This window comes from Sorex fumeus, unplaced genomic scaffold, assembly GCF_029834395.1.
Source record: "Sorex fumeus unplaced genomic scaffold, SorFum_2.1 ptg000064l, whole genome shotgun sequence".
Classification (NCBI taxonomy): Eukaryota; Metazoa; Chordata; class Mammalia; order Eulipotyphla; family Soricidae; genus Sorex; species Sorex fumeus.
In genome coordinates this window covers 5,609,582-5,633,435 of record NW_026606121.1, presented here as the reverse complement: position 1 = coordinate 5,633,435, position 23,854 = coordinate 5,609,582, and the positions used below count along the sequence as shown (strand labels likewise).

Here is a 23,854-nt window from a genome sequence, read left to right as displayed (position 1 = left end):
GAGTGGTGGCTGTGAGGACGGGAGTGGGCACTGACCCATGCAGGTGGGCCAGAAACCCCACCCCACCCCTGCAGAGGCCTCTCCGACACCTTGCCCCAGTTCAGGGTGCTTTTGGCGTCCACAAGAGCAGTTCCCAGTTAAGAAGTCCAGAGACATCACTGACCCTTCTTCATCTTTGGTTTGTCTGTACTGCCCCTGACCATCTGCACAGGTCACCTTCTTGAGTCTTTGCTCTTGAGTGACGTGTCCCACCTGTGTCGGGCGCTGTGAGGGGCTGGGGTGAAGGCAGGGTATCCCACCTGTGGCCTCAGCACAGAGGCTGGGAGGGGTCAGCAGGCCCCGGCAGTAGAGCCAGGGTCCCATTTCCTTGTTTGGGTGAGGCTTGGCCTGCAGGCGTGTGCCCTGTTCCATAGGGCGAAGTGGCCACTGCTGGGGACAAGGGCTGTTCCCCAGAGGCGAGGCCCCGCTCAGGAGCATGGAGCGAGGGTGGCTGCAGCGGCAGAGCCACGGGGAAGCTGGCCATGTAAAAGATGCGTCCCAGACGCTTGGCCACCTGCAGAGATGCGGGCCCAGATGCAGAGCCTGCCAGGGGTGAGTGGGCAGCCCCCAGCCCCACACCCCAACTGGCGCTTACCTGGGCCCGGATCTTGAGTGCAGGCCCCAGCTTGAGCCCCATGGTGGTCAGGAGGTGTTCCTCTGTCAGCAGGGGCAGTGCCTGCCCGTCGATTCCCTGTTCTCTGAAGACCTAGGGGTAATGCCAGGACTGTCTGACAAACGAGATTGCTGGACCAAAAAATCTTGGGCCAGTAGACGATGAGGCTTGTGTGCATGAAGCCCAAATTTCTATCCCCATGCACCAAAAAAGGGAAAGCTTTCTTGGGGGTGGGAGGCACTCCCGGCAGACTTGGGGGACCACCTAGGTTGGCCTGGGTCAGCCACATTGCTGTCCTGTCATTCAGACCCCACTACGGGAGAGCTTGGTCCAGAGAGATTGCTTTGAGGGCACTGCAGAGCGGGTGCCTGGACATGAGCCCCTGGTGACCCAGTAGTATCTGTTGGGCATCTGCCAGTGGGGAAGGCAGAAGCCACAGGCATCAGGAACATGCACACTGCACCATGACCAGTATGGGGGAGAGGTGGGCGGGTCCCCATCTCACCGGCGCATATTCTCCACAGCCAGACAAGCCCCCCACGAAACTGCAAACATCATCTACTGTCCACTTGCTGACGTCCTCGGGGCCGGTGGCTGACTCTCCGTCCATCAAGAGCCCCCCCATTGCACCTGCTGGGAGGGGGGTGTTACTGGGGTTCAGCTCTGCTGGCCATTCCGTAAGTGCCCATCACCAAAGGAGGGGTTCTTTCCACGGACACTGGGGGTGGGGGGTGCCCACCTGTGTGTAAATACGGGCTGACCGCGTAGGGGAAGCCCAGGGGCAGTGGTGGAGGCAGCAAGGGTCCTGAGAGAAGCCCCTTCCCCTCGGAGCTGGCCCCTCCTCCGCTTGGGGCCCGGCCCCCCGCAGCCACCGACTCCTCTGGTTCCTGATCCTCCCCATCTGAGTCCTTAGGGGGCTCCTCTTCAGGGCCTTCTGGCGTCCAGGGCCCCACCTCTGCCTTCTCCTTGGGCTCGCCAGGCCGGGCCGAGGCTGGGGTGGAGATGCCCTTGCGAGGGGCCCTGCGGGCAGGCTCGCGGGGCGGGGTGGGGGAGCCCTGGGGGGGCAGGGCCAGGAGCGGCGCCGAGCTGTGCCTCAGCACCAGCATGGCCCCGCGCCGCGGCAGGTCCTCGGGGCCATCGGGCGGGCACGGCGCGGCCTCGGGTGCGGGCGGCGGCGGGCGCTGGGCGCTCTCCAGTCCCTTGTGGCGCAGCATCTCCGCGGACAGCTCCAGCCTGCACCCGGGGAGCGGGCGGGGTGAGCGGCGGGGCCGGGCCGCGCCCCTGGCCCGCGGCTCCCACCCCTAGCACCTACCGCGCCAGGTTCTGCTTCCGCAGGAGCTCCTGCTGGCGGGCCAGCGCGTCGGCCGGCGCGGGCGGCAGGAAGCTGAAGCCTGCGGGGACACGCAGCAGGTGGCCGGGCGGCCCCGCGGGCGCGCGCCGCCGCGGGGGCGGGACGGGCGGGACGGGCGGAGCGCCCGGGCCGGCCCGTTACTTACCGGGGCTCTGGCAGAGCGCCGAGGGCACCCCCAGGAAGGGGGGCCTGAGGTGGGGGCCCAGGGCCACGTGCGGGGCATTCTGCGGCGGCGGCGGCAGCAGCGGGGGCGGCTGCGACAGCTCCCTGCGGGCGGCGCGAGTGAGCGGAGCGCGCGGCCCGCCCCGCCGCCCCCGCTAATTGCCGGCCCCGGGTCGCGCGCCCCCGCCCCGCCCCCGCCGGCGGCGCCAATTAATCTCGGCGGCGGCGCGGAGGCGGCAATTACCGCGGGGCGCCCGCCGCCCCCAGCCGCCCGCGCGGCTGTAATTAGCCGCAGTCCCGGCGGCGGCGGCGGCAGCTGCGGCGGGGACAGGGGCCGCCCCCCGCGTGTCCGACCGACCCCGGCGCGGGTACCTTTCGGGGAAGGCGGGGCCCAGGGCGGGCGCGCCGCTCTCCCGGAGCGGGCCCAGGCCCGGCTTGCGGCGCTGGCCGCCCGCCGAGGGCAGGTGCACGTCCAGGCCGCCGGGGCTCCTCGCCGCTGTGGCCGCCGCCTCCTGCCGGACCCTCAGGAGATCTGGGCGGGGAGGGGGACGGGTGACAGCGCTTACTCCGGGTCCGGAGCTGCAGGGCACCGACGGGGGCGCGCCGGACCCGGGGCCGGCGGGGGAGCAGGCGGCAGGGTCTGGGGCGGGGGGTGGGCGCCGGTCGGGGTGAGAGGCAAGGGGCAGCCCGCGGTGGGGGTGCGGGGCGGCAGCGGCCCCGCGCCCAGGTGACCCCGGGGAGGGGACGGCGGGGCGTGGGGCGGGCGGGCGGGCAGGCTGCCAGCGCGCGGCTCGCCACCCGGCTCGGCGGCCTGCGGGCTCCGCGCCCCTCCCGAGCCCCCCACTTGCGCTGGCTCCGCCACCGCCGCCTGTTTATAAATTAATTACCCGAAAAGCGGAGGTGGGTCCTGCCCCGGGCCGGGTGCCAGCCCGCAGAGCCCAGCCGGCGCGGCCGCCTGCGTCGATCCCAGCGGGGCCCCCGCGCCCCCGCGCGCCCCGCGGCCGCGGTTATTTACAGCCGGCTCCGCGGCGGGGGCGGCGGCGCGGGGGCCGTGATTGACAGCCCGCTCCCGGCGCGGCTCCCCAGCGGCCCGCGCCCCCGCCCCCGCGCGGGCCAGCGCCGCCGGCCCCAGGCAGGGCAGGGAAAGCAATTAAAAAGGAAGATTTTTAAATTATTAACATTTGGTGAATTATTCAGGCTCTCGGTGCCTGAGCTGCCCTGGGGGACAGTGCCTGTGTGGGGAGAGGAAATCCTGCCCCCTTTCCCAGCACCCCTCCCCCACCCACAGCCCCGCGCAGGCTCTTGGGGTGAAGGTGAGGGGGGGTCCCTTAGAGGGTGGCTGGGATAGACAGGTGGGCCGGCTAGCCACAGTGTGCGGAGCCCGGTGGGATGCCGCTGCCCAGCCTGCCTTCAGCACATCTCCTGGCCTGGCCTGCTGGCTGATGGCCCAGTCATTCAGCTGGAGTGGACACCTCAACCTGCAGACCAGGGGATGGGGCACAGGCCCGTGAACAGCCCCAGCTGCTGTAGGGACCAGTGGGACCGTCTCTTTGGGTCTCCAGTGCCCACAGGGGCCAGCAAGGAGGGGGAACTGCCAGGAATCTCTGTGAGCTGGAGGGTGTGGGGGTGGCAGGGACCTGGTCCTGGAGGACAGCAGCAGAAAAGATGACCCTTCCATCTGCCCACATAAGCAGATGCCTGGGAGGGAGGCGAGGGCATGCCTCACTGCCCAGGCACAAGGGGGCAGGCCCCCACACGCATTCCCAGCCTCACCAGGGAAGGGAGCATTGGCGGGGACCCTACCGTGACTGGGGGTGCCCAGATGGTAGAGCCGTTGGTCCTCCAAGGGTCCTGCCTCACTCAGGGCAGACATGAGCCGGCGGTAGTGCTCCTCGGGGGCCATGCCAGGGCCTAGTTCTGGCAGCAGCAGAGTCTCTGCATTGTGGGGGCATGACGGCTTCTTCAGAAAGAGACGGGCACCCCTCCCTCACCAGTGGCCTGATCCCAACCCCCTGTCAGGTTCCCACCTTGGGGGGACTCGCTTCGGGCCTTCTTCTCCAAAGGGCAGCCACTGCTGGCGGGGGAGCGGGCCAGCCTCTTGCCCAGCAGGTCACCTGTGAGAGGGCAGAGGTCTGGGAGGGCAAGGGCGACCACTCTGGACAGCCCCCCTCCCATGCCCCTACACTCAACCAGAACCAGCTCCATTGCACAGGGTGGGTGGGGGGATGTTCTGGTGGGCACCCACCGTTTCCTGAGCCCTTCTCAGGGTGTCCAAGTGCCCTGCTGTGCCCATCCTGCCCCTCTTCAACCTATAGGGCTCACATCCAACCAGAACCACTTTCTCTCCCAGCACAGGACTGGGGCCTGTGCTAGGAACCCAATGCTCCCCCTCAGGAAGGGCTGCATGTGACAGACCCTGCCATGGGGCCAGGCACACCTGTCACATTCACCCTCTGCCAGTCTACACATCTCACTGTCCCCAGGAGACCTGAGTCAGTCCCTTGGCGTAGCTGCCCTCCCGGCCAGGCTTCAGTTCCCAAGAGCTGCACCAGCACCGTAGCATCATGTCGCCCAGTGCACAGCCTAGCCACAGCCACGTTCTCTCACAGTCCTTTCTCATACTCTACATCTGCCCAGTTGGCTGTCCTCAGGACCCGGCCCCTCCCGGGTGCCCCAAATCCAGCCTCCTCTTGAGCCAAGAGCTAGTGGCTGCCATTCTGCAGGTCCACCCACTTGCAGGACTGGAGCTCGGCCCCAGGCCTAGGGCCCTTCCAACCTCACAGGGCCACCTGGGCGTGAGGCTGTGTTCCCTCTGACCTCGGCCTGCCCCAACGGGGCAGTGAGGTACTCCCCAGAAGGCCTGCCATCAGCCCAGAGCCTAATTCCTTTTCTTATTCCTTTAATCTGTCATTTTTATCAGGCCAGGGAAGTGCTGCCGGCAGCAGGAGCGCCGATCAATCTCCACTTTACAGCTGACAGAATGGTGCTAATAACTTATTGATCCCAGCCACCTCACTGCCACTGGCCCCGGCAGGCCCTGCCCTGAGAACGATGAGGTCCCCCTGCCCTGAAGAAAGGGTCCTGCCTCAGTGACCTGGCAGGAAGGGGGCCACACCCAGCTGGAGTCCCCTAATCCAACCACAGTGGGTGCCCAGCAGCCTGGGCTTTCAGGGCTCTGTGGACACCTTGTTGGGCCAGGCCTGGAGGCACTCTGGGCAAGGCTCACATTTGTGCCCAGGCTCCAATCTGTATGTGTGTGCACACACACATGCATACAAGAAAACCCACATACACGCACCTACAAAAAGCATGCCCCCACATGCGCACACACACACACATATGTGCGTTCACAGGCATGCGCACATGCATTCACATAAGCACACATGTATATGTTACCCACATAAGCACACAAACATATGTGCACTCACCCATGCATGCATACACACAGAAGCACACAGACACAGAAGCACATAGGCATATGTACACTCACACATACACACAAACCTTTAGAACCCTTCTGCCCAGAGCTTGCTCTCATTTTTCACATGGAGATCCCCCCCTCATTCTAGGGGAGGTGCCCCTCGGGGTGGAAGAAGGTCCCAGAGTCAGCCTGAGCAAGTTACTGCTGTGGAGGTCTGGGGGTTCCCTTGTCACTAATAGGGGCCTCCCCAATGGGCGAGTCAGAAAAGGCTTCCAGAAGCTGACAAGTCACAGATGTTGCCCTCCTGGTGCCCCCCACAGCCCAGGGAGGGGCTCTGAGACTGACAGCTTCTGGAGAAGCAAAAGGAGGGGACCACAGGCGCACATGGGAGTTGATGGGGGCTCTGGTCTGGGAGGGCGAAAGTGCGGCCAGTCCTGACAACCCCACAACATTGAGCAGTACCCAGAGCCCTCCTGCCCCTCACAGCACAGAGTAAGGACCCCAGACCGTTCACCAGAGAGAACAGGACACACGTGTCTGCACATGTGTGCCGTGAGGAGGCCTCCGTGTGCAGTGAGGAGGGGAGAGCCTGCTTGCTCAGACAGAATATCTCAATCACCGTGGACTCCCACAGCTCTGCCGATCGATGGGGCAATTAGATTTTATCAGCCGCCTGCTCAGCCACCACCTCCACACTGCCCCCCCCTTGCCCCCCCCCCCCCGCCCCTGCCTGTCCAGGTACGAGCAGGCCCAGGGGCATTAACTGGGGGGTCCCAGGGTCTTTGCGGGAGGTAAGGTGGAATCCCTGCGGGAGGCCCTGCAGATCTGCCCAGAGCTCCAGGGCAGGCAGCATGGAATGTGCTGAACCCGGAGGGGATGTGGAGGGGACTGCTACATCGATGTCTGTGAGGAGAGGACTACAGCGGTCCTGGCTGCTCCAAGCCCACCCCTGCAGCAGCCACGCTGGAGCCACTGCCTCCGCCTCCTGTCTGCCTGGCCGGCCAGGATTAACACAATTACCATCACATGCAGCCCCAGGGGACAGCCGGCCCGCCACCTCCTCCACTGGCCTCCCTGGCTGCCCGCCAAGGAGGCTGGCAATGGCAGCCTCCAGAGTGGCTGCACACAGACCCAGAGGGCAGCAGGGCAGGCGTCCTCACCTGGCCTGGCACCCACGTCGTCTCTCACCTGATGCTCCAAGGCTGATCTCCACACCGCTTCTCTGGAATTCACAGCGACTCTGGTGCTCAGGCATAACGAGGCGGCTGCGGTGCAGGCTGGAGATGAGGGTGGGAAGGTGGCTGTCCTGGCTGCAGGGAAGAGACAGGGAAGGCGCCTAAGGGCAGTGTCCGGGACACCTTCCGTGCACTCTGCAGGAGGCCCTGGGGAGCAGTCTGTGACCATCCCTGGGCCGTGCAGGTGAAGCCCTCCTGGCTATGAAGGTCTTGGCAGGCCCCACCCAGGAGCAGTCGGCTAGTTTCAAGGCCTTAACTCTCAGACTCCCTGAGCCTCAAGGAGGGTGTATGCACAGCACAGGGCCCTGACTCAGACTTGCACCTCAAGAGGACACAAACTATCCACCGGGCACTTACCCCTCACCCAGTACTCTCTGTCAGCCTTTCAGGAAGAATTTCTTTCTTAGTATTTCAACTAACCTTGCCACTTTCATGGACCCCTAATTTCTTCAAATAGGGAACCTAGACTGAGTGCAAAGTCCCATAGTAAGAGAGATGCACACAAAGAGGCTCACACGTAGTCACACACCACCTGCACACGCACACACACACACACACATAGGCACACGCCACTTGCACATACACACGGACACACACACAGTCATACGCCACCTGCACACACAGGCACACACCATCTGCACATAGGCACATGCCACCTGCACACAGGCACACACCATCTGCATACACACAGGCACATACCACCTGCACACACACACAAGGCACACACCACCTGCACGCACACGCACAAATAGGCACACGCCACCTGCGCACACACACAGGCACATGCCACCTGCACACACACATGGGCACACACACACAGGCACATACCACCTGTACACACACACCACCTGCACACACAAGTACACGCCATCTACACACACAGGCACATGCCATCTACACATACACTCGGGCACACACACATAGGCACACGCCACCTGCACATATACATGGGTACACACGCATACACAGGCACATGCCACCTGCACATACACACAGATTGATACATGCCACCTTCACACACACAGAGGCATACAGGCACATGCCACATGCACACACACACAGGCACACGCCACCTGCACACTCACAGGCACACACCACCTGCACACACACAGGCACATGCCACCTGCACACACATAAGGCACACACCTCCTGAAAACACACAGACACATGCCACCTGCACACACACATGGATACATGCCATCTTTACACACACAGAGGCATACAGGCACATGCCATCTGCACACACTCACAGGTACATAGGCACATACCACAGGCACACACACACAAACACACAGGACACAGCCAAACACCACCTGCACACACAAAAACACATGGACACAGATACACACCATTTACATACACAAAGACATACAGGCTCACTCCACCTGCACATACACATGTACATCATGTACATAGGCTCATATTACCTACACACACACACACACACACTGGCACACAGATACACACCACTTACACACAGATACATGGGTACACACTACCTGCATACACACATGGGACACACAGGCCCATGCCACCACCATGCACACAGGCATACATGCACATGCCACAACCCCCCACACAGGCACACACCATGGGTACACATACAGACATATGGCTGCTTACACAGCACCTGCACACAAGGGCACATGATCATCTACCACACCTGCACACACACAGTGGCACAAGACCACTCATACACCTGTACACAGAATCACACAGGCACACACAGACATGGGTACATAGGCACACACCACTGCACATACACATACACATGGGCACAAGCCACTCACACAGCACATGTACACACACGAGCACATGCCACCACACAGCACACACACACACACACAGAACAACAGCAGATGCCCAGACATAATCTATAAAGACTCACACAGTATCTGCGCGTGCCACCTGCACACACACACACACACACACACACACACACACACACACACACCAGCCCCCTCCTATTCCCAGGGATCCCAGAGAGAAACTCAGCCACTGGGCAGTGTGGACTGGTAATAAAACACCCACCTAACAGTTGTGTTCCCTCCAGTCCCTCCTGTTAAGTCACCTCAAACCCCCACTTCACAGGACCATGAGGGAGCGAGGGAGCCAGAGTGCCCTTTTGACTGTGTGTGCACAGTCCCCTTCCCCGTTTGCAGAGAAGTCAGTGGTATGATGGGACAGGAGAGGGAGGAGCAGGGGAGTTGTAGAGTGTCCACCCACCTCTTGTGGCAGTGTTCCCTCACTGGCCCACCTGCAACCGAGCGGAGTGGCCTCCTGGCTGGCTGGGCTGCTGCAAGGAGCCTCCACAGAGAGACCTGGGAACCGAACCTGAACCTGGCTTAAGAGCCTTCAGCCCCCAGCCTGGGTGACTGGAGCTAATCCGGGTTGGCCCTAAGCAGATCAGTTTCAGCACCACCTCTCTGAGCTGAGCGGGTGCAGCCCCCTCCCCATCCCAGTCTCTCCCTGGAGGGAAGAAGGCCCCTCCCCCAAGCAAACAGGAGGGCAGGTGGGGAGGTGGTAAGTACTTTATGGGATTAGCTGTCAGCCATCCTGACCCCCTGTTGGTGCTCATGAGCATGGGGGTGCAGGAGAACTGCTGACCTCAGCACCAGGGAGGGGCTACAGCCCTACAGTCCCCACTCACGGCATCCCAACCTACTAGAGAAGAAGCAGGTGGGGACGAAGCCCCTACTGTCTTCCCCATGAACCTTGACCCTTGAAGTGTCCACTCCCTGAGGAGTCTGCTCAGCTGCTCAGGCACTGGTTTGTCTCCGTCTTTGGGGTGAAAGTTTTGCCCAGTGGGAATCAGGATACTTGTGCTCCCTGCCTTAGGGGCTTGCCAGAGGCTGTGGGACAGCCTGGCCTGACCTGAACAGCCCAAGCAATCAGGGTCTTGTGCGGGATGGGAATGCGTGAGCCCCAGCATGAAATTCTCACAGCACAGACACCCCCGGAGGGTGCAGTGAGAGAGAAGTGAGGGGACAGCCCGGGCCAGCAGGGGTACAGGGTCTGTGTCCCCAGGTGGGTTTAGCTGGAGGAACAGACACAAGGCACACAAGGCTGCAAGGCACCTGTGTAGACTGAGAAGGGGACAGACAGGTAGAGAAATGACTGGACAGAGACTAGTGGATGGAGACCGAAGGTAGGGTCGAAATGCGGATGGACCAATGTCCAGCCAGAAGAACAGAGGCAGGACAGAGGCCAGGCCAAAAGGATTTGAGATGAGACAGAGCCAGGCCAGGGTGGAAGATAGCAGCTGGGCTGTGGCCTGCCCAGAGCCTTAGACTTAAGAGTGTGCTGTGGCCGGATGGGTCAGCTGTGTCATAACGTTTTCCTGGCTCAGCTGTGGCGCTTCCCCTCTCACCCCAATGTCCCCTTGTAAAGCCCAGAAAATCATTCCAGCCCCTCTGAGGGCCCCAAAGGCCCCAAGGAGCCCATCCAACCCTGCACACACTTGGCTTCATCTCTTAGCAGGGGCCCCTGCATTTGGACATGGGGCTCCTCCCCAATGGCTGAGCAGCAGTGGGGGGGGGAGTAGGGGTGGTGGCACGCAGGAGGGGAGGAGGGCAGAAGGGCAGCTCTGGCTTCCCTTACAACTTCGCTAACAAATTTATTCCGCAGCTTCCCAAGTCAGAGGCTCATAAAATGTCACTGTTCATGACGGTTCATAAAAATGATCAGTTGAGCCGGCAACTTCAAAATGAGGTAGAAATACGTTTAAAGATGTTTTCATTGTAATTCGACTCCTGAATCCAGACATTCTCAGAGACATAAATAATAATACCCCTGGCACAGCGCCAGGCTGGGAGAGACGGGGGCGGGGGGGTGGACAGATGACATAGCCTCTCCTGTTGTCCTCCCCAGAAGCCTCAAGGGAAGGGAAGGCTTGATCCCACAGACAGGAAACCACAGCCTGGGTCCTGCAGATGAGCTGATAGCCCCCCCCCATCCCTCTGGACATAGCTGGGGGTCTCCCCATGCACCTCATTGCTCACAGAGCCCCTCTTTCACTGACACACTAATCTTGGATTCACCTGCTCACCATTCTTCCAGCCTGAATCACCATGGGCTAGGGCAGACCCCCAACCCAGAAGATGGACGCTCCAAAAGACCTTTTTTCTTTTCTTTTTTTTTTTTTTTTTTTTGCTTTTTGGGTCATACCCAGCGATGCATAGGGGTTACTCTTGGCTCTGCACTCAGGAATTACTCCTGGCAGTGCTCAGGGGAACATATGGGATGCTGGGAATCGAATCCGGGTCGGCCGCATGCAAAACAAATGCCCTACCCGCTGTGCGCTATCGCTCCAGTCCCTTCCAGAGGACCTTTTCAAAAGATGCTTCTGACCATGCTCCTGACCATGAATTTTCAGTGGTTCCCTATTTCTAAGAGGCAAATGCCCAGACTCTAGGCCTCTGAGAGTCCAGTTGAGCTGGACCTGCCCACATTTCCCCATCCCTCCCCTCTCTCATTTCCCCCATCTTTGCAGATACCCACTTCTCTACTGACACTGTTTGACACAGACACATGTCACCTCCTCCTCTGTCCTCATCTACTGGGAGGGTTTCTGGGAGGATGGGAGGAGGAAGTTCACAGTCTTGCCTTGATGATCCCCATCTTGGGTTGATGGGCCCAAATGCCCAGTCCCCTGTGAGAGAATGTCCTCAGAGACCACACACCGTTGGGGTCACAACATGGTACAATGGACAGTGAGACCGAAAACCAAGGAGAGGAGGGAGGCTGATTTATAGGAAGACCCTGGGGCGTGGAGGACAGCCCCTGCCTGTGCCTGAGTGGACAGAGGCCTGGCCTAGGCAGTGGCCTACCTGCAGGAAGTTTCTCGGAAGGAGATGTTCACATCCCAGTGGGTGTGGACTCTGTCAGGAGAGAAGCAGAGGGTCAGTTCTAGGTCCCTAGAGGGCAAACCCTGGGGCGCACGGCAGAGTCGAAGCTGCTGGTTATGTCCCAGAGGGACCCCAGTCTCCTCTGTGCTCGCCACTGAGCCCCAACTCTGGGTCTCTAGAGCAGCCCCGAGGGCTGGGATCAGGTGGAGAGGTGACCTTGTGACCAGAACCAGCACAGATGGGAGTGTCAGGCCACGCGGGTGCAGATACTTGTCCCAGCTGCTGTCACCTCATCTCCCTCAAGTGGCCACTGCACAGTGGAAGGATGCAGCAGGAGAGGACAGGGTGGTCAGGAGGGGTGGCTGGAGCCTGAAGCGGTGAGGTGCTGGAGACAGTGGAGGGGGTCTTCCCTCCCAGGAAGGCCACTGGAGCTGAGACCCTCTCCTCCCTCGGACAGCTAGGTTGGCCACCACCTCCACCTGGGCAAAACAGCTCTGCTGCACAGCTGCGTCCCATCCTAGCATGTGGCCCTGTTCTGGGCGGGGGGGAGAGGGGGGACACACAGGGCTCTGGGCTGCCCCAAGAGTCCTTGTCTTGTTTCATGAGTGATAGCTGCTGTGTCATCTGAGACAAGACAAGGTCAATGTGAACCCTAGCCCAGCCCCCAGGGAAACACTGCAACCCACCCTCCTGTTGCGGTCCCCATCTCAAAGACCCCCCACAGAGCCCCTGCACCCGCCCCCTACCCCCTGTGGGATTCATGGGACTCGCACCTTCTCTTCATGATACGGACATGTGGGCCCTCCTGCTTCAAGCCCAGCCGCCCACAGGCCAGGCCGCTGCCATCACTGTCACCATCACCGGGGGGCAATTCTTTCTTCAGGGCCCGAGCAGGAGGCAGGGCAACTGTCCTCTTATCTGCCAGTCGACCCCGGTTCTGGACAGGACAGGGTAGACAGGGAAGGTCAGGCCAAGGTGGGCATCTCAGTATCCTGGAGAGCTCACACCTTGGCTGCTCTCCCAGTGGGCGCCCAGACCAGCTGCAGAGACCCAGCAGACAGCTGGCTCCCCGCGAGAGCCTCGCACTCCTGGTCCAGAGCAAAGTAGAGTCTCCATCCTCTGCTGTGGGCATGAGGGATGCTAGAGTCACAACTGGCCAAAGGCCACAACAAGAGCAGGAAGACTTGAGCTCCTGGGTAGGGTGTCACAGCCCACTAGGGAAGTCAAGAGGTGAGAGGGCTCTGGCTCTGGGCATGGGCCTTGTCAGGCACTGTCCAGCCTGCTCTCCTCCAGGTATTCAGCCTGGCCCACAGGCAGACCCTGCTAGGAGCCTCACGCCACAGCAGGCCCCTGGCTTCACCTGTGTGTAGCTTTCTGCCCTTTTCTGTTCTGGGGGCTGTGCAGAGAGTGCACCCTGGGCCTGAGCCCACTGGCCCATGGAAGACAGCACCCCAAAGGTCACAGGTTACCAGTCAGAGGCCTAATCAGCCCAAACCCTTTGTCTCAAGGGCCTGCAGGTGAGGAATGGAAACTTTAAGTTTCCCACAGGCCCATTGCCACCTCCCAAGTCCATGGGTGAGTGCAGGAAGCACTGTAATGAGGCAGCTCACAGGCTCGGAGCAGCAGGAAGGCACATATATGCTCACATCAGTGCTCAGGTGCCCCTGTGAAGCCCACACCTGGCTCTTTCCAACCTTTAGCTGTTGCCTCCCCACCACACTTCCTCTGGTGGAATAAAGATGGTTACTTGTCACATTGGTCTATAGGTATGTCCTTTTGTCTAAGAAAAGGTTACTGACCCGCCAGGTGGCAGGGCCTCGGGTTATCTACTTTTTCTTGGGGCCACTCCCTCACTGACCAGACAATGATCCACCTTCCCCCAAGCTTGAGGAAGGTGTCTGGGAAGGCCCTGCCCTTCTGGAACTCAGGCCACCTTGAGTGGACATCCCCGCATAGGTAGTGCCCTGATAAGGAGGTGTGAGAACCCATCCCCCATAGTCCAGGGGAATGATGAGGACCTTCCTCTGCTACAGTCAGCAGGAGGGGCAGGGCTGGACAGGCCTGCTTTGTGGACTCTGCTGAGAGCCTGCCCTGTCACTGCAGGCACAACAGAGTAGGCACACTGGCGGGTGACCACTATACCTCTATACTAGCCTCAGGGCTCTAGGAACCACTAGGAAGGCTGCAGGCTGTAGCCCCAGCTCAATGTGCCACTGTTCTTCCTGTAAAGATCCCCTTCACCAGAGGGGACACTGGTGACAGCGAGAGCACAACAGTCAGTGATGTTGCTAGTGGGGATGATGCTAGAGCAGTCTCGCTGATACACAGTGGTTCCTGGGGCTCCTGGGGAAGGAAGAGGAACCAGAGCAGAAACACACAACCCCCCATCCCCAGGACTAGGCAGACTAGGCACACACACGCCTAAGAGAGACAGCCTTGGACATGAGCCTGTCAGCAGTGCACAGAAGTGAGAGCAGGGTGAGGTCTATCCAGGGGTTATAGAGTGGCTTGCATGGGTTTGCATGTTCTATGCCATGTGCACCCTCACATTTTGCCTTTGATGTGTGCGTCTGTGTGGCTCTGAGGTGTGCACATACCTGGTGTGTGTGTGTGTGCGTGTGTGTGTATGTGTGTGTGTGTGGCTGCCAGGTGTGCACATACCTGAGCACCTGTTTAAGCGGGATGAGGGGACAGTCTTTGTGAGGAAGTGAGGCTGGAAAGATATGGGGGTTCATTGCAGTGCCCCCCCCAAAGGGGGAGGTTCAGGAGCTGGGGGGACTAGGTCTGAGCTTCCCCTCATGGACAGCATGAACCTGGGAGCCACACAGAGGCAGCTCTGAGCTTGGTCCCGCTTCTCTCCCTCTGACCCTGTTATTACCTCGGGGGCTTGGTGCTGGCCTTGGGCAGTCTGCTCAGCCTCTCCATAGAAGTGTCCCCTCAACACCAGCATGGGAGAGGCAAGGCTCCTGCTTCCTGAACAGAAGCTCCAGACCTAACTGGGTCCCAGAAGCTCCCTTTCTGGCTCCAGCTGCTTGAACAGGAGCCGGGACTTTTGGTGAAGGCAGGTTGAGTGACAGATGGTACGTGCATGTGTGTGTGGTGTCTATGTGTGTGTGTGTGCTGTTTGTGGAGTGCACAAAGGTGAGATGAGGCTGCATCACCTTCCCCTGACCTCACATTTGTCCTCACAGATGTGCCCATGAAGTCCCAGCTTGCTACCTGTCATCAAGAGCACAGGATATCACCCCCACCTCAATTGGTGGCTGCCCTGTTTCCTCTCCCGCCACACGTCTAACTCTAGAAGCCAGGTCTTCCTGGGTTCTGTCCTTCTCAAATCCACTCTTTTAAAAAATCAATCCTTCAGCCTCCTTGCCTGAGAACACCAACCCCTCCCCTCGCTTTTTCTGTCCCCCCCACCTTGGCTAGTGAAGCAAGGGTGGAAGGCTACCCTGTACCAGCTTCCAACTTAGTTCTTTTTTTTTTTTTCTTTTTGGGTCAAAAAGCACTCCCGGCTATGCACAGGAGTTACTCCTGGTTCATGCACTCAGGAATTACTCCTGGCGATGCTCGGGGGACCATATGGGAAGCTGGGAATCGAACCTAGGTCGGCTGCGTGCAAGGCAAACGCCCTACCAGCTGTGCTATTGCTCCAGCCCCCCCCCCCCACTTAGTTCTTTTGCTACCAAAAGGTCATAGGACACAGATCCTGCCCCACCTGTGTCCCTCCCCCAGGCAGGCTTCCAGGCATATTCAGCCAGGTCAGCCAGCACACTCACAGCCCAGAACAAGTATCACCCAGTCCTGGCATCCCCAGGCTGGGCCAGTGGTATGGGGACCTGCAGGCCGATTGGGACACTCCCCAGTTTCAGTGAGAGACATTGTTCATGGACAGCGCCCCCCACCCCCACCCCCACCCCGCTGCACCCGGGTTCAGGCGTGGCAGGTCCCAACACACATGGGCAAGACTGGCCCTGCTTCCACAACAGAGGGCCCTCAAGGCACCGTCCGTTCCCACTCAAAGCATCTCCCTTGATTCCCCTTTGGGGACCCCGTTGCACACAAACAGGTTTGAGCAAACACAGGCAGAAGCTCTGCAGAGGAGAAAGAAGCCCCGAAGCCCCCCACTTTTCTCCCACATCTCACCACCGGGGACGATATTCGACAGCCCGGGCAGTCGCAGATCGGAGGGTGCACCTGCAGAATCCCCTTGGACATAAGCGTCTTGAGACTTTTCCCTGCGAGGAGACCGAGCAGGACCAGTGAGGGGCCCAGGCCCACGGACAGCGCCGGTGCAGGCGGGCGAGGTTTGGGGCGCCGCCGCCGCCAGGCTGGTCCCAGTCCTGGCAGGTGGATGAGCACCCACCGCCGTTCAACTTCACAATCCGCGGCCGCGCTGCCACCCACCCGCTTCCCGGACGCCGCAGGGATCTGCAGAGCTCTGAAACTCAAGATCGGGCGAGCGCCCGCCCCGCGCGCGGCCGCCTCCTCCTCGCGCTCCGCCTCCCCGCGCCCCCCGCGCCCCGGCGCGAGCCCCACCCTCTGGTCCGCAGCAGCCGGGAGAGCGTTTGGGGGAGGCCGCGCGCGCTGCGCCGCGCCGCAGGATCTGGGGCAGCCCCCGCGGAGCCGCGACCCCCAGAGCCGCGCCCTAATGGGCCTCTAACTTTCTAAGTCCCCCCCCCCCACCTCCGCCCGCGCTTGCGCCGCCTCGGGGCGCCCCGGAGACAGACCCCCCGCAGGCGCCCCCGCCTCTTCTCTCCCCAACGCGTCCCCGGCTGGCACCCGCCTCCCGCCGGCGATTCCGAGTCCCAGAAACTTCCCCCGGAGCCCCAGGCCCGGGCGTCCCTCCAGACCTGCCGGGTGGGGCGCAACCCGAGCCCAGGGCACCGGCCCGGCCGAGGGGGTGTCCCTGTCGCAGCCCCGGAGTTGCAGCGCCCTCTCGGGGCAGAGGCGGCGGGTAGAGGGGGGTCTCCGGGACGCGAGGGAGGGGCGGCAGCGGCCCGCGCGCCCCTGCCGCCGCCGCACCTTTGTGGCGGATGCTGCGCTTCCAGTCCTTGGCGGTCTCGCGGCCACTGACGAACTGGAACTCGTTGGGTGTGAGCCACTCGCCGCGGTGGCGGATGGACGGCCCCTTGCTGCCCTGGCAGAGTTTGCGCACGTAGAGCAGCGCGCGATTGGCGCCGCACTCCACCTCGATGCAAGGCTCGCCGTTGTCCAGCAGCGGCTGGAAGTCCGGGGCGGCGGCGGCGGGGGCCGAGAAGCGCTCGAGGGCCAACGGGTCCCGGGGCAGGTGGAGGTGCGGGGCGGCCTCGTGCAGGCTCAGGTAGGCGCGCGCGGCACGGAACGGCGGGGCCAGCAGCGCCTCGTAGCCGGCGGTGGCCGCGGGCAGCGAGGCAGCCGGGGGTAGCGCGGCCGTGGCGGGCAGCGGTGCCAGGTAGCCGGGCAGCGGCGGCAGGGGCAGCGCGGCCAGGTTCGGGTGGAAGGTGGCCAGAGCCAGGGCCAGGTCTTCGCGGCCGGGGAGCTCCTTCTTGACCGCCGGCATGGCGGGCCAGCGGCCCTACAGCCCAGCTGTCGCCTCGGCGCAACTTGTCCCGCCGGGGCCGCACTTGGGTCTCGAGGGTGGGGGGCGCAGTGCCCGTCCGCGCGCCCGCCCTCCCGGCTACTGCGCCCGGGCTCCCGCCGCCGCGCCGCCGGCCGAACCCCTTCGGACCGGCGCCCGAGAGGCTGGCGGAGCCTCGGCCAGCCGAGACATGCTGCTGCCCAACGCGGCTATCGATCTTCGATCGACCCGCCGAGAGCCGCAGCTCCAGGGTCCCGGAGCTCCGCCGGGCGCCAAGAGTGCGGCGCCCGGGCCACCTGCGCCCGCGCCCCCAGGGGCGGCCCCGCGCCCGGCTCGCTGGTCGCCGGACGGCCGGTGGCGGCCGGGCAATGAGCAAGCCGGGACGTCTCGGGCCCCGCGCCCCGCCCCGCCCCGCCCCGCCCCGCCCGGGGGTCCCGGGCCCCTGGCCCTGCCCCGCCCCCCGCGCTCCCGCCCGCCCCGGAGCGCGCCCGCCCGGCGGGGACTTGGGAGACTCCCGCCGCCGCCGCCGCCGCCGCCGCCACAACTTGGCCCATTTAAACGGCCCCGGCGCGGCGGGCGGGCGGCCGCGGGCTCCAACAGGGGGGCCGTGACAGCCGACTGGGCTCACGCGGGAGGCAGCGAAGGTGAAGGCGGAGGGCAGCGGCCACTGCCCTGTTCCCTTGGGGACGAGGGACGGAAAGCGGGTGTAGTGATGAGCGAGCCGAATGGGTTGTGCGGGGACTGCTATTAGGGGAGTCTTTATTTGGGTGCGAGTCCTGGACCCCACGAGAGGCAGAGGCGGCCCGGGGCTGGGTGGGCTCCTCAGGGAGGCAGGGACCATTCACCCATGTCCGTTCAGGCCTGTGTGCATAGGGGTGAGAAGTTGTGACTGTCCGCAAAGGTGCGGCGTGGGGCGACTATGCGGATTCCCTCTGCCCTTGCTGTCTCATCCTGTAGGCACACCTGCATCATCTTGTCCGTCAGGTGGATGAGGGGCTGCCCCACAGAGAGGCCGGACTCCTGATGGCACAGACTGAGCATCTGGCCACAGGACAGAGTCTGTGCCGTGGTACCCAGCTCCTGAGAGAGGAGTGAGTTTGGGGGAGGGAACACATTTCCACTTCCTCTTAAGCACAAATCTGGGGAAAGGGAACTTATCTCATCCAGGCCTACCTGGGTGCCGTGGAGGGGCCCCTCAGCCCTAACCCTGCCGGGAGTCAAACTAACCGACACCTCCCTACAGCTCAGGAAGGCAGCAGGAGAAAGCAAGATGCCCTACACTGACAGACAAACTAGTCTCTCTGGAGTGTTTGCTGCATTCTCCCATCAACCCCCCCACACCACACACACACACACACACACACACACACACACACACACACATCCAGACCACCAGGATTCTGGGTATCTCCACAGGGTTTCTCCCATCCAGGCTCTTGGGAGCTGCCCTCGGACTCGGAAGGTCCTGTTGGGGGGGGGGGTTGTGGTGGGGGGAGGCTGAGAAGCCACACCACCACACTTCCTGCTGGACACGTGGCTGATCGCTGCTGATCATAGGGCCTTCCTGGTGGACCACACACTGGCCACTGCCTCTTCAGCTGAAGCTGTCAAGCAGCCCCAAGGTGGAACTGAGGGTTGGTCTGAACTCTCACAGGACCACGTCCTGGAAGCCCTGGAACTAGACCTCACATCCCCTTTCTCTCCCTTGCTGGGTCACTGCATGTGCAGTTGGAGTCTAAGGTCTAAGGTCTAAGGTCTCAGGGGGCAATATGCAAGTGACCATCAGTGACCCCTCCTCATCCCTGCCCTGTTGTCCAGATTCAGCCCACCTGGTGTGAGGCCCATGGTTAGCCTCTCGGTGGGAGAACTGTCTGAGACCACAGCTTACGTGGAGGGGACACACGGCACTGACTGGTGGCCATCGCTGGTGTGGGGAAGCTGTCAGTGTTCAGCTGGAGACAATGTGGGATGAGCCATGCACCTACTGTCTGCTCACAGCTGACCCTGTTTCTTCCAGAACCTTCTCTTCATTGGTGCCTGGACACTGGGGGCCTTCAAACTGTGATTGAGGAGGCCTGCCTGGGCACTGACCAGAACTTTTCCCTCCAGGGGCTGCCAGAGGCTTTCCATGTGCTCCTCCCACTTGGGGGGGTCCTTTCTTGTCCTGGAGTGAGGATCTGCCCACTTCCTCCCTCTCTGGACAACCAATGTCCAGTCCTTAATAAATGATCACTGGTCCCAAGCACCCTAGGACGCCTTCCTTTCCAGGACCACCCCCAACTCCCCAGACATTGCCTTCTAGGGACAGTGCCTGGCGATTAATCAGTGAACAGTGCAAATTTATTTCTATTTTTGCCACACCCAATAGCAGCACTCAGGGCTTACTCCTGGCTTTGTGCTCAAGGATCACTCCTGCTTGGGCTCAGGGGACCGTGTGGAGTGCTGGGGAGTGAACCCAGGTGTGATGTGTGTGAGGTGAGTGTCCTCGGGGCTGACCCATAGCTCAGTCCACAGCAGTGCTGCTCTAGCTCTGTCACTGAGCCCTTTGCGGAGGAGCCCTTTACCATGGACACCTTGGCTCTGACTTTCTCGTGAGGTCCTGGTGCTTCCTCTCTCCAGGGGAACCCAAATCCCTCTGAGCTTTGGCCGGAGGAGGAGGCAGAGGCAGCAGCCGCCAGGAGAATTCTAAGGTTAGCAGCATTTCCTGCCGTCACACTAGCCCAGAGGCACAGCGGGGAGCCCAGGTGGGAAGACCCTGCCCCCTCCTGCCTGTAGTTGTGGCGCCTTCGGTGCTCGGTGCTCACAGTCCCCCCGCTCGGGGCCCTTCGCCGCTGGGCTGAGCTGAAGCCGCCGCCGCCGCTGCCGCCGCCGCCGCCGCCGCCGAGGCCGCCGAGGGCGGCAGGGAGGAGGAGGGGAGCGGGGGTCATAAATAACCCTTGGGGCTGCCCGCTTGGTGCAGACTGTGACCAGAGACATCCCCCTGGGATCCAGCTGCCGGCAGACCCTGTTGCCCCCGACACAAGCCCACACAGGCTGGTCATCCTTGACGGCCCCCTCTGGGGCTCCCCAACCTTTCCACTGCTGGCACTCCTACCAGGATCTCCCTGGCTCCTGCAGAGCCAGCCCGGCCTCCCCTCACTGCATGTTTGCTTCCTGGCCCTTCTGCTTCTCTTTGGGGCACCGAGGTGATCCTAAACCCAGGATATCCCAGAGGTGAGACTGGCCCCAGCCCTACCTTCCAGAGATCAGGTGACTGAGGGGTGGGGCAGCAGACCCATACTCACCTAGTGACCAGAGCCACCAGGGTTAAGCCCTCAACCATGCGGAGTGTGGGGATCCTGGACACCCACCAGAGCAGCCTGGGACAGGCCCCCACAAGACAAGTGCGCTCCGATGCAGACAGGGCCACCACCCAGGCAGAGTGTGCAGACCTCTGTGTACCAGAGCCAGGAGGGCAGACACCTGATAGACAGCACTGACCCTGACCCTAAGAGGAAGTTGGGTTGGTGGTTTGTCCAGCAAGAGTGGTTCAAGTTCCCAGGAATGTGTCTGCTCCTGGACAGGTCCTGCCGGGCTGGGGTGGAGGGGGAAGCAAGGGGAAGGATGCCTGATGCCATCCCCACCCAGGAGGGGAGGTATTGGTGAGGGCAGGTCCACTGATCTGAACTGGTGCCACTGAAAGGAGCGAGAGAGGGACTGGGAGCAATCTCTCTGACTCATGTGGGGTCCCAGGGCACACACTGTCAGCCTGAAGCCTTGTGTTGTGATAGCACTGCCATGACCCCCCAACACTGATACATGTGACCCCCTTCTCACATACAGGCAGCGGCTCCAGCCATGAGCCTATCACCACACATGTGCCACACACACACAGTGCGTTGGATACAGTGGCTCTGCCAGGTGACACTGTTGGTCTGGCTACATGGATGGGGGTTCTGCCCACCTGACCTGTCCCTAAGGAGTGAAGACTCTTGCCTGCTGGTGTCACTGCGGCAGATAGTGGTGCCGAGGTCTCCCCAGATCAGAGAGCTCTGTGGGTCCCACAGTGGCCTGAGATCCTGTGTTTCCTGGTCAGTGAGGGACCAGCCAACCATTCTTGCCTTTCTCACCTTCACCACCTGAAAATGAGAGGGGGAGGGGCTGGAGAGATAGCACAGAGGGCATTTGCCTTGCACGTGGCCTACCCGGGTTCGATTCCCAGCATCCCATATGGTCCCCTGAACACCGCCAGGAGTAACTCCTGAGTTGCAGAGCCAGGAGTAACCCCCTGTGCATAGCCGGATGTGACCCAAAAATGAAAAAAAAAATGAGAGGGGGACTTTGTGGAGAAGTAGTGCAGTCTGAGAGAAGGGCAGTGTCCATGCCCATGTCAGCGGTGAGTACCTGAAATGCCTCCTCCAAAGAGTGGCCCAGAGTGTGGGGGCAGGGGGCTCCCCACCAACGTGGCACCACATAAAGAGAAAAAGAAGTGTCTAGGAGCAAGAGAAACTGCTCCAATCAATGAGTGTGAGAGTTGGGTTTCCCCCAAACACTGCTAGCCTGGAGCCTGGAGCTGCCCAGGAAAGGTAAGTGGCTGCAGGTTGTGTAGATGTGACTGCGTCCCTGTCGGTGGGTGCCTAGGTCCACGCAGACACCTCTCTAGGCACAAGCAAGTCACCACCACCCTGTGTTCACTGTTTGGGGGCGGGCAGGTTCCATTCCACCCCCAGGGACCCCAGGATGCCCCATGAAGGCAGAGCCTGAACAGAAGGTGGAGGAGGCCTGTGCTCAGGTGAGAGGTGCCCCTAAACTCACATATGCTCCCTCCTTCTGGGCCCATACCCTGCTGTCCACATGCTGCAGGCTCCACACGTACTCTGTGAGAACTGTGCGTCTTGATGGAGGCATGGGCCATCCCCATATTGGTGCTGTCTGCTCATTCCTTGGCTGTGGACCTGGCAGACTGGCAAGTGTTCAGAGCCCACATAGTCACTGCTCAGACCCAAGGTTAGGGTTACAGGGCAGAGTGAAGCCCCCTCAGAAGTGTGGGAGTCAATACTAGGGCAAGAGTGGTTTAGGGAACTCTCCACCACGGGACAAGTGGGGTTCTGTAACCAGAACATCTCCAGATGAAGAGAAGTGTGAACTGAGAGGCCCTTTGGGGGACAGTAGGGGGTAACATCTCTGTGCCCAGGTGCTTCACAGGGAATCCAGACCCAGGTAGACATACACCTGGGTTTCCTGCCACACGTGAACTCCTTTGTCCTTGAATAGCCCCTGGGCAGTATGGTACAGGTTGGCAGAAGTGTGGCCTATACTGTCCCTCTGGGACGTTCATTCCTCAGCATCTGCTATGGGCTTTGGCTTGGTCGGGACTGAACTTGGAACAACCTCCTGGAAATTCTTTAACTTCACAGAGCCTCCTCTTCATCAGAGAAAGTCTGGACGCCTGGGACTCTCTCCCTCAGGGCCCAGGAGGGTGTCCTGGATTCCCAGTCTGAACAGAGTTCTATCCAAGGCCTTGGCAGTGCTGCAGAGTGGCATCAAGACCATAGTGGGTCCTACACGCTGAGCAGGCAGGTCGCAGCTATTCCTCCCGAAGAAGCAGATGAACACTAGCCAGGAGTCACTGCCTCTCAGTACAGCTGCATACACCTCGGTTTCCTGATGCTACCCACATCCCTCCTACTGAGTATCTTCCCTGTACACAGAGGTTTCCTGGGACAATTTGTTTTCTAGGGTCCTGTGGACAGAACTTCGGTTTGGAGAGTCGAAGCTGTCTCTAAACCAAGGAGAGGAGTCAGGGTCAGGAGTCAGAGGAGGCATAGAGCACATGGCTGGCATGGGCAAGGATCTGCATTCAATCCCTGATACCACATGAGCTCCAGAGCACTGCTAGGGGTTGCAACGAGTAAAGGAGAAAACCAGAGTAACGTGGAAAGGGTCTCCTGGTGCCCTCCTGGTAATGAGGTCCCTATCAGATCAACTAGAGACAATGAATTGGGCAATTGCTTGCACATGGCTGACCCTGGTGAGCTCCCCAGAACACCCTGTCAGGAGTGATCTCTGAGCACAGAACAAGGAGTAAGCCCTGAGCACTGCTGGGTGTTACCCTCCCATGGCCAGCCCCCAAAAGAAAGCTGGGTGGGAGAGCCTGACAAAGGCAGGGGCATAGCACACAGGTGGAGCTGTACATGTACCTCTGTTCCGCTGTGACCTGGAGTGAACCTGTGTCCTTCTCCCATGCACACTCATGTAACCTGGAGTTGTCCCTGTGACCTGCTTTTGTGTGCACGTATGTGATCTGGAGCTAACATACCACCAGGGGAGCATGCTGAAGGCAGTGAACAGAAGGCACCTGGCATGAGCTCTTGAATCTGCCTGTCTAGTGGCTGCCCAGATGCCTCATGGCCAATGAGTGGGACTTGGGCATAGATGAGTCTAGCAGAACACCTATATGCTTTTCTAAATTTTTTTTCTGGGTTTGTGCCCCACTCAGCAGGATGCACTGAGGTGCCTATTCAGGTGCCCGTATTCCAGTGGAGGTCTCCCTCACACACGAGCACAACTCTCAGGGTCACTCTGCTAGTTCTAACTTGCCCTGTCAGGGATTTTCAGAACAGGATGCCAGGTGAAGACAGTTTTCCTGT

General features: G+C 61.1%; 1 protein-coding gene across 3 annotated transcripts; it reads right to left on the bottom strand.

The window, feature by feature from the left end:
- Positions 1-5: 5 nt before the first annotated feature.
- Positions 6-17,618, bottom strand: SAMD11 (sterile alpha motif domain containing 11). 3 transcript variants are annotated; one of them, XM_056128288.1, is made up of 14 exons: positions 16,691-17,612; positions 15,812-15,903; positions 12,442-12,605; positions 11,651-11,701; positions 6,775-6,896; positions 4,194-4,279; positions 3,969-4,104; positions 2,538-2,697; positions 2,149-2,270; positions 1,965-2,043; positions 1,392-1,885; positions 1,158-1,282; positions 635-745; positions 44-553 (listed from the first exon to the last, which is right to left on the bottom strand). In XM_056128288.1, the coding sequence occupies exons 1-14, from the start codon at positions 17,205-17,207 to the stop codon at positions 308-310; spliced, it is 2,505 nt and encodes an 834-aa protein (XP_055984263.1). In that variant the 5' UTR covers positions 17,208-17,612; the 3' UTR covers positions 44-307. The 3 variants fall into 3 exon arrangements, with proteins under 3 accessions (XP_055984262.1, XP_055984263.1, XP_055984264.1); XM_056128289.1 differs by having other exon boundaries at positions 45-553; positions 3,969-4,100; positions 4,193-4,279; positions 16,691-17,611; XM_056128287.1 differs by having other exon boundaries at positions 6-745; positions 3,969-4,100; positions 4,193-4,279; positions 16,691-17,618.
- Positions 17,619-23,854: the final 6,236 nt, after the last annotated feature.